Here is a 10,795-nt window from a genome sequence, read left to right on the forward strand (position 1 = left end):
CATCGTTCCCACACCCTGTGGGTACAGGGACACATCGTTCCCACACCCTGTGGGTACAGGGACACATCGTTCCCACACCCTGTGGGTACAGGGACACATCGTTCCCACACCCTGTGGGTACAGGGACACATCGTTCCCACACCCTGTGGGTACAGGGACACATCGTTCCCACACCCTGTGGGTACAGGGACACATCGTTCCCACAAACCCTGTGGGCACAGGGACACACCGTTCCCCATCCCATGGGCACAGGGAAACATCCCCATATCCTTTCCCATCTATCCAGTTAAAATGAGTCATTTCCAAAGCATTAGGTAATAAACTGAGCACCATTTAAAAAAAAAAAAAAATTTTTTTAATTCATTGATGGGATGTGGGCGTCGCTGGCTAGGCCTGCATTTAGTGCCCATCCCTAATGGCCCTTGAGAAGATGGTGGTGAGCCGCCTTCTTGAACCGTTGCAGTCCATATGGTGTAGGTACACCCACAATGCTGTTAGGAAGGGAGTTCCAGGATTTTGGCCCAGCGACAGCGAAGGATCGGCGATACAGGTCCAAGTCAGGATGGTGTGTGGCTTGGAGTGGAACTTGTAGGTGGTGATGTTCCCATGCATCTGCTGCCCTTGTCCTTCTAAGTGGTAGAGGTCGCGGGTTTGGAAGGTGCTGTTGAAGGAGCTTTGGCGAGTTGCTGCAGTGCATCTTGTAGATGGTACACACTGCAGCCACAGTGCGCCGGTGGTGGAGGGAGTGAATGTTGAAGGTGGTGGATGGAGTGCCAATCAAGCGGGCTGCTTTATCCTGAATGGTGTCGAGCTTTTTGAGTGTTGTTGGAGCTGCACTCATCCAGGCAAGTGGAGAGTATTCCATCACACTCCTGACTTGTGCCTTGTAGATGGTGGAAAGGCTTTGGGGAGTCAGGAGGTGAGACACTCGCCGCAGAATTCCCAGCCTCTGGCCTGCTCTTGTAGCCACAGTATTTATATGGCTGGTCCAGTTCAGTTTCTGATCAATGGTAACCCCCAGGATGTTGATAGTGGGGGATTCAGTGATGGTAATGCCATTGAATGTCAAGGGGAGATGCATCATAACATTTGTCTTTGATCCTGGTCACTGGGTTAGCATTAATGGTTTGCTTCAAGCTGGAGTTAAAGGCTGTATACGTTTGAGTGGAAACGGAGTGTCCCCTGTTCCGTGCTTTATGTTCTTAGGAAAGAAATTTACCTTTAATGCCACATGAATTTTCCATTTAGCCCATTGCATTAACTATCACATCATGGCATCCCAATGCTTTTACTCCTATTGCCCTGCTTGGTATATTATTCCAAACATTTATTGCTTTCTGAGTACAGTATATTTTTCTTAAGCACCTTAAGTAGCTATTTCTGTCTTATAAAGAGCTTGTAGAGAAATGCTCTTTGTAGTAAGGTTTTGGCGTGCATCCTTTTCAATAGCATTGGCTGTACTTCTGAGGAGGGAGTATTGACTTCCATATATAGAGAGAAAGATATTGCCAGCTGTACAGGGTACAAGCAAAGGGTGATTGTCTGATGGTGAATCCTTCTTTCACATCTAGCCTCCAAATTCTCGCTCTCAGTCACAAATATTTAGTGTCTATTTTATTGATACTACTATGGTTAATGTTCCTTTGAACTTTCCTTTCTTGTCTTTACTAAACTGCAGATGCACTCTCCTTCCTCCCTGCTTTACTCACTGGGTACAAATCTCCTACTCATTCTTTCCCAAGACTTAGAAACTGGACTTAGCCTCCTCCTTCAACCCCACAGACCTTTAAAACAGTGAAGTTTTATCAAACAAACTACTTCTTGATTTATCCCCCTTCTCCCCTGCTCCTCCTGTCCTCGGCAACATCATGCACTATGGACGTTGACTCTCCACTTCGGCTGCTCAAGACTAGAAGCTGGGGCTATGGTGAAATCGCAATGCCTACGACCGCAAAGAACCTATCCTGCTGTGTTTGGCCTTCACTCTAAGCACCCCCCCCCCCCCAACCTGTCCCCAACCTCTCCTGTCTCCATTTCAGTCAGAAATCAGTTTATTAGTGTCTCTGCAGAAGGCTGAACATTAGTGACTCAAATCAATTTCCACTTTCTCATTCACAGAAGGAACTATTGGCTCTTCCATACAAACCAAAGAGAAAGGCGCAATCTCTACTGTAAGTGTCTGCTGATGTTACAGTACACAAACATTCAATGAATTAATTTTATTCTGTTAAAATGTCCAATTTATCAATAATGTGATACTTGCCATTCTTTCAACTGCTGTAATATGTCAACATTCTATCCCATTTTGTTTTAGAAAAGAATGTGAGGGGCCGGGTGGTGTCATGGGTCAGATATTGTAGCTTGTATTGTATGAGTGTGTTCACAATGAGTTAATAACTTTCCACCTATTTCCTTATTGTTGTAGCTGCTTTTTCTCGGTTGCTGAGTTCCATTGCCAGCACATTAAAGGTTTCCTATTTACTGCTGGCCTGCGGTCCGCCCCTCAGCAGCAGCACGTGCTGCATGCTTAGCGGCTAGTCCACTTGTTGCAACTCCCTGACCAGCCAGGACTGGACACACAGATTTCCTCCAGTGCTTAGTGATCACACAGTGTTACTGGGTCACACAGGCCACAGAGGTCACTCAATCCCTGGTCTGTGCTGAGTCAGCTGATGTCAGCCAAGATAGAGCGGGGGTGGGGTGAGCCGGGGCAGCTATGACTGGCTTCAGCATCCATGGGCCAGAGAAAAAGAGAAGAAAAATCAGCTGATTGCCATCTCGTGACCCCTGCTGATTCACCCCATGGCCAATTAGCCTGCAAATACTCTGTGCCCGAACTCAGTGAAGCAGGGTCACAAAAGTGATGTACTTTCCCAGATCAAATCAGTGCCTTTGGTAAAGATTCCTACTTTAAAAGGGGTCATGAGGGAGAGATTTTCTCTTTTGAATTAGAAAGTGTTGTGAAAATTGCCCAATGTAGAATTAAAATGCTGAACTTTCACAAGACTTTCAATGAGCCCTAAAAGGGAACTTGATGGATATCCTTTTAGGAGCGGCTTGATTTTAAGGGGAAGCTCGATAAGTACATGGGGGGTGGGGAGAAAGCAATAGAAGGATATGGTGGTAGGGTGAGATAAAGTGGGGTGGGAGGAGGCTCAGGTGGAGCATAAATACCAGCACGTACCTGTTGGGCCGAATGGCCTGTTTCTGTGCTGTACGTAAACCTGAGGTCATCCAAAACTCGGCTGCCCGTGTCCTAACTCGCACCAAGCCCCGTTCACCCATCACCCCTGTGCTCGCTGCCCCGTGTCCTAACTCGCACCAAGCCCCGTTCACCCATCACCCCTGTGCTCGCTGACCTACATTGGCTCCCGGTTAAGCCTCAATTTCAAAATTCTCAGCATGGTTTTCAAAGCCCTCCATGGCCTCGCCCCTTCTTATCTCTGTAATCACCATCAGCCCCACAACCCCCCCGAGATATCTGCGCTCCTCCAATTCTGCTGTCTTGAGCATTCCTGATTATAATTGCTCCACCATCGGTGGCCGTGCCTTCTGTTGCCTGGGCCCTAAGCTCTGGAATTCCCTGCCTAAACCTCTCCACCTCGCTACCTCTCTTTCCTCCTTTAAGACGCTTCTTAAAACCTACCTCTTTGACCAAGCTTTTGGTCACCTGCCCTAATTTCTCCTTATGTGGCTCGGTGTCAAATTTTTGTCTTTTAATATTCCTGTGAAGCGCCTTGGGACGTTTTACTACGTTAAAGGCGCTATATAAATACAAGTTGTGTTGTTGTACATTCTATGTAATTTTTTCAGGAGAGGCAAGGGAGGGCACTTGGGTAGAAAATACTGTGAAGTCCAAAGATAAGATTGTGCTGGAAACTAGAATGCGGAAGTGGTTGAAGGCTTGGGAGGGGGAAGGCGCGGCCCATTGGGGATCGAACCTGCTTCACAGTGAAAAGCTAAAGCGCAGGACCGTGCCCACTTTACAAATTCATGAAATCACTGTGACATTGAGCACGGTGAGTGCTGCTGCGGGGGAGAGCGAGGTAAGTCCAGGCAGAGCGCTGTGACTCAGCCCTTGGCCAAAGGGTGACACTAGCGGGCAACAGGCTGGCTGCCTACCCTCATGGCCGAGGTATGGTGTGTAACGCAGGGAGTCCGCGAGGAAGGTAAAGGGATGGAATATAACACAACTTATCACAATTAGTGCACACTCTTAATCAAATAGCACTAGTGACTCAGAGCAGAGGTCACAGCAGGGTTATCTCTGAGTCAGTATCTCTCTCTCTCTCTCTCTCTCTCTCTCTCTGTCTCTGTATCTCTATCTCTCTCTCTGTGTATCTCTTTCTCTCTGTCAGTGTGTATCTCTCTCTGTCTCTCTCTGTCTCTCTCTCTCTCTCTATCTCTCTCTGTTAGTGTGTATCTCTCTCTCTCTCTGTCAGTCTCTCTCTCGCTCTGTCAGTCTCTCTCTGTCAGTCTCTCTGTCAGTATCTCTCTTTGTCAGTCTCTCTCTCTCTGTCAGTCTCTCTGTCAGTATCTCTCTCTGTCAGTCTCTCTCTCTCTGTCAGTCTCTCTGTCAGTATCTCTCTCTGTCAGTCTCTCTCTCTCTCTGTCAGTATCTCTCTCTGTCAGTCTCTCTCTCTCTGTCAGTCTCTCTGTCAGTATCTCTCTCTGTCAGTCTCTCTCTCTCTCTGTCAGTATCTCTCTCTGTCAGTCTCTCTCTCTCTCTGTCAGTCTCTCTCTCTCTCTGTCAGTGTGTAGCTCTCTCTCTCTCTGTATCTCTCTCTCTCTATCTATCTATCTCTCCCTCGCAAGCTGGGCTCCAGAAGGTGCTGCAGAATTTCACTGTTCTGCTGCTCTATTCTGACAATGATGGTTTGAGACTGCAGCACACCAACATACTTGCATTGCCAGTATCAGAGTGTCAGACTGCCCTCTGCAGCTGCTCCCAGTATGCCCGGCTTGTGACCTGGCTGCCAATGTTAGCCTCAAGTCAGTCTCATTCTCAGAAGTTAAACAAAAACAGCCAGAGAAAGGATGTAAGATACAGGAACTGCTGGGAGTCTCAGCAGCCAGCACAGTGCGGAAAACATAGCCAGACTACAAAACAAAGGTTGCATTTTAATCAGGCATTGCTGGAATTCCTTTCTATTGGGGAGCTCTTGCCTCTCTGTCTCAGTCTCTGTATCTGTGTGTGTGTGTGTGTGTGTCTCTATTTCTGTTTATCTCTCTGTCTGTTTCACTCCCCCTACCTCTCTGCATCTCCTCCATCTGTCCGTTCCTCTCACCACAAGCAGATACTTTAAAAAAAAGTTATTTATTATTTTCCACACTCTACTTTCTTGATCCGAGCTGAGCACCAGTGTGAGAGGCCAGCCTGCTGCAAGGCCTCCTGTATGAGGGGGAAAGCTACTCTTAGGCCTCCAGTGTTCAGAGGTTGAGAAGGTTGACCCACAGGGTGACTACCTGATTTCCGTTCCTCCCACTGACAGTGCGTCCAAAGTCATAAACAGCATTGCATTACAGAGCTCAGCTCTGCTCTATCCTAAATAAGCTTTCAGTTCCACAATTCCCCGCCCAGTGAGTCTCCGGTGTACACTGTTTACAATAGGTGCCCCTGAAAGAGCAGCTTTGGGATTGTCTTCTCCTCAAGGGCCCCTCCCCCAACGTTCGGCTTTAGCCAGACTGTGACAAGGCTCCTCGCTGAAATCAGAACAGTATCTCACAGTGATAGCTTCTCCCGAGGGACGTGTGGGTTAATGTAGCATGGGGTGTGCTCAGAGCCCGCAGAAACCAGAACACCCCTGGATCTATCCCTGGTCTGTGCTGTCCTCAGCTGTGCCATCACTAGGAACTGCTGCATTGGGCAGAGAACAAATCAGCCGAGGTTTCTCATCACTATTCAGTGACTCCTAGTGGTCCTCAGGCCAGGACAGGCTCGAACCCGGCCATGGCGAACCCCGCAGTCAAACAGACAGACGACACGCGTCGACTAAGCTCACAAATAAAGAATAGCTGCTATTTTTTAATTCGCTTATGGGATCTGGGCGTCGCTGGCAAGGCCAGCATTTATTGCCCATCTCCAGTTGCCCTTGAGAAGGTGGTGGTGAGCCGCCTTCTCGAACCGCTGCAGTCCGTGTGATGAAGGTACTCCCACAGTGCTGTTAGGGAGGGAGTTCCAGGATTTAGACCCAGCGACGATGAAGGATCGGCGATATATTTCTAAGTCAGGATGCTGTGTGACTTGGAGAGGGACTTGGAGGTGGTGGTGTTCCCATGCACCTGCTGCCTTTGTCCTTCTAGGTGGACGAGGTCGCGGGTTTGGGAGGTGCTGCCGAAGAAGCCTTGGCAAGTTGCTGCAGTGCATCTTGTAGATGGTACACACTGCAGCCATGGTGCGCCGGTGGTGGAGGGAGTGAATGTTTAAGCTGGTAGATGGGGTGCCAATCAAGCGGGCTGCTTTGTCCTGGATGGGGTCGAGATTCTTGAGTGTTGTTGGAGCTGCACTCATCCAGGCAAGTGGAGAGTATTCCATCACACTCCTTACTTGTGCCTTGTAGATGGTGGAAAGGCTTTGGGGAGTCAGGAGGTGAGACACTCGCCGCAGAATACCCAGCCTCTGACCTGCTCTTGTTGCCACAGTATTTATGTGGCTGGTCCAATTAAGTTTCTGGTCAATGGTGACCCCCCCAGGATGTTGATAGTGGGGGATTCGGCGATGGTAATACCGTTGAATGCCAAGGGGAGGTGGTTAGACTCTCGCTTGTTGGAGATAGTCATTGCCTGGCACTTCTGTGGCGCGAATGTTACCTGTCACTTATCAACCCAAGCCTGAACGTGTCCAGGTCTTGTTGCATGCGGGCATGGACTGCTTCATTATCTGAGGAGTTGTGAATGGCGCTGAACACTGTGCAGTCATCAGCGAACATCCCCATTTCTGACCTTATGATGGAGGGAAGGTCATTGATGAAGCAGCTGAAGATGGTTGGGCCTAGGACACTGCCCTGAGGAACTCCTGCAGCGATGTCCTGGGGCTGTGATGATTGACCTTCAATCACCACAACCATCTTCCTCTGTGCTAGGTATGACTCCAGCCAGTGGAGCGTTTTCCCCCTGATTCCCATTGACTTCAGTTTTACTAGGGCTCCTTGATGCCACACTCGGTCAAATGCTGCCTTGATGTCAAGGGCAGTCACTCTCACCTCACCTCTGGAATTCAGCTCCTTTGTCCATGTTTGGACCAAGGCTGTAATGAGGTCGGGAGCCGAGTGGTCTTGGCAGAACCCAAACTGGGCATCAGTGAGCAGGTTATTGGTGAGTAAGTGCTGCTTGATAGCACTGTCGATGACCCCTTTCATCACTTTGCTGATGATTGAGAGTAGACTGATGGGGCGGTAATTGGCCGGATTGGATTTGACCTGCTTTTTGTGGACAGGACATACCTGGGCAGTTTTCCACATTGTCAGATAGATGCCAGTGTTGTAGCTGTACTGGAACAGCTTGGCTAGAGGTGTGGTTAGTTCTGCAGCACAAGTCTTCAGCACGATAGCTGGGATGTTGTCGGGGCCCATAGCCTTTGCTGTATCCAGTGCACTCAGCCATTTCTTGATATCACGTGGAGTGAATCGAATTGGCTGAATACTGGCTTCTGTGATGGTGGTGACCTAGGGAGTAGGCCGATATGGGTCATCCACTCGGCACTTCTGGCTGAAGATGGTTGCAAACGCTTCAGCCTTGTCTTTTGCACACACGTGCTGGGCTCCACCATCATTGAGGATGGGGATATTCATGGAGCCTCCTCCTCCCGTTAGTTGTTTAATGGTCCACCACCAGGGCACCAGAGCGCCGCAGATCACCTGACCCCCAACCCCCCCCGAACCCCCTAACCCCCCCAGCACCCCATCCACCACCTTAAACATTCACTCCCTCCACCACCAGCGCACCGTGGCTGCAGTGTGTACCATCTACAAGATGCACTGCAGCAACTTGCCAAGGCTTCTTCGACAGCACCTCCAAAACCCGCGACCTCTTCCATCTAGAAGGACAAGGGCAGCCGGCGCATGGGAACCCCACCACCTCCAAGTTCCTCTCCAAGTCACACACCATCCTGACTTAGAAATATATCGGCCGTTCCTTCACCGTCACTGGGTCAAAATCCTGGAACTCCACCCCCCCCCCCGAACAGCACTGTGGGAGCACCTTCACCACACGGACTGCAGCGGTTCAAGAAGGCGGCTCACCACCACCTTCTCAAGGGCAATTAGGGATGGGCGATAAATGCTGGCCTTGCCAGCGACACCCACATCCCATGAATTATTTAAACCCCGCCCCCGAACCCCCCAAACCCCCAGGAACCCTGCGTTAACAAGGAGTCGGCACCTTCAGCAGAGGAGGGGAATAAAAGTGCTCGATGCCGTCAGCCGGATTCAGCTCCTGTCTTGTGCAAAATCATTTTTTAAGCTCATCAAAGCTGAGAAGCTGAGCTGGTGCAAAACGTCGTGGGATCAGCATTTTGCAGCTAACAAGATTTGGATGGATTAGGAGGGAAAGTGTTTGAAAGTGTTGACTCCCTGACAGCCGAATGACTAAAGCACTTCACTGTCCTTTACATCTTAACGTTTAATTTGAGTTATGACAGCTCATCCTTCACTGACTCTGCTCTGGCCCTGGGTCAGAAACCACTCTGAACTGATAGTGTGATACATCTCGGGTGGCAGGACCATTGCTGCCTGTGATTCATTGCCATGAGTTGGGTCTGGGGCCGGTGGGCAGTGTGTGTGGGGGCTACAGAGGTTCGATCAGGAGCCCTCCCCTGTATAGGCGTTGGGTTTTCCTTTGCCAGTTTGTACCAGCCCGATGTCTGGCTCCTCCTGTGCACTATTCTTGCAGCAGTGGGAGACTTCCCTCTAATGGGAATGAATCGGGCTGTGCTAGGACTGTTTCACTGAACCTGCCACGGATTCTCACAGCAACCTGTGGGCATCACATAAACCCTTCCGCTCACTTTGAGCTGCGGCATTGTTTGATTGGACCCGGTTTTCACTGACAGCTTTGGACCACTCCCCGGTGCCCTGGGGGTGAATGTGCCGCCCGGTGTTGGAGCGTGCTACACACAGACTGGGAAGGAGTCACGTCTGATCCACGGTCAGGACATTACAGCCAAGGCAACAATCCAGGCATTCCCATTACTCTCTGCACCCCTAACAGGGGAGAGAACATTCGGCCAGGATTGCCGCTCCCGTTTGTCGGATGCAGACAGTGATGCCGCTCATGGTTAAATAGCCTGCGACACTCACTGACTCGGCTCACGTGTGCAGAATGTTCACCGGATACGGTAACCCGGGAATGTAGGGCCTTCCTGATCAGGACTCAGTTCCACAACGGTGGGAATTTACCATTGACCAGCCCGGAGGCCGCAACATACACGGTGTTGTATAAGCTGAGATCCAGGATGGGGGAGAGGGGCTGGCGGTACAGACTGCATTGCTGTCTCTGTGGGCACCTTCAGGATTGTCAGGTTATTTTTCATTTTCGGCAGTGGGTCTTTGGAGAAGCGGACACTCCGAGACTGTGTCACACCGCACACACTCACACCTCCTACCCGCAGCCTAAGGGACAAGGGCTAGTGAGCTGCTTATTACACAGCTGGTGGACACAGTGAGCGAGGGGCCAGGCCAGTGCGTGACCTGTTCAATCTGTTTACTTGCAGGAGTCCAGTCTGTCCAGAGTTCAGCAGCGAGGCTGAGGAGACCTATCAGGCCTTGAGGCAGTTTGACTGAACGTTCAGCAAATCCTTCAGACAGAGAGGCTCTAGGAGAGAATGAACCACTTACTTTGATTCAATAAATGCAGTTTCCTAAAGCTCTAACTGATGTGTCTGTTTATCTGTCTGTATTCACCATTCACTCTGCGCATCGCCCAGCTGGCAGGAGCCTTGTGTCTGGGCAGCAGCTTTGATTTATTGAATCTTCCTGTCCAAGGGGCAAGGCACCGTTTGCTTCCTCGGCCAAGCAGTGATTCCAGCTGTGTGAGCCTATGGTGAACATTGGCAATCTATTCTACCTTAGGGGGAATCACAGTCAAGACCAATCCTGTTGCCATCTGACATTCACACACACACTCACTTTCTAGCAGTAGCCAGTGGCTGGAGTGGTTCGCCCGGTCGATGGGTCAGTGTTTTCATCACAAGAGGGGAGAATAAAACACTTTTAAAAACGCAAATGTTTGCAATGACTCCTTTCGGCCACTGTATCCCACTTGCAGTTGTTACTGGACATTCTTGATGTCTCCTGTGTAGACAGGACACAAACACACACACACACCATACACACAAACACACACACACACCATACACACAAACACACACACACACCATAAACACAAACACACACACACACCATACACACAAACACACACACACACCATACACACAGACACACACACACACCATACACACACACACACCATACACACAAACACACACACACACCATACACACAGACACACACACTCACCATACACACAGACACACACACTCACCGTACACACAGACACACACACTCACCGTACACACAGACACACACACACACCGTACACACAGACACACACACCATACACACAGACACACACTCACCATACACACAAACACACACACACACCATACACACAGACACACACACTCACCATACACACAGACACACACACTCACCGTACACACAGACACACACACACCGTACACACAGACACACACACCATACACACAAACACACACACACACCATACACACAGACACACA

General features: G+C 49.8%; 1 protein-coding gene across 2 annotated transcripts in view; it reads left to right on the plus strand.

Moving 5' to 3' along the window:
* hoatz (HOATZ cilia and flagella associated protein) overlaps nt 1-9,861 on the plus strand; it is an 88,353-nt gene extending 78,492 nt beyond the window's left edge. For both annotated transcript variants that reach the window (XM_085967649.1, XM_085967650.1), the window contains 2 exons: nt 2,119-2,171; nt 9,710-9,861. In XM_085967649.1, the coding sequence (XP_085823775.1) occupies nt 2,119-2,171; nt 9,710-9,779 (123 nt within the window). In that variant the 3' untranslated portion in view covers nt 9,780-9,861. The remainder of the gene's footprint in view (nt 1-2,118; nt 2,172-9,709) is intronic.
* Nucleotides 9,862-10,795: the final 934 nt, after the last annotated feature.

Source organism: Somniosus microcephalus, chromosome 26 (assembly GCF_052327205.1).
Source record: "Somniosus microcephalus isolate GS21.2 chromosome 26, FLI_Smic_1.0, whole genome shotgun sequence".
NCBI lineage: Eukaryota > Metazoa > Chordata > Chondrichthyes > Squaliformes > Somniosidae > Somniosus > Somniosus microcephalus.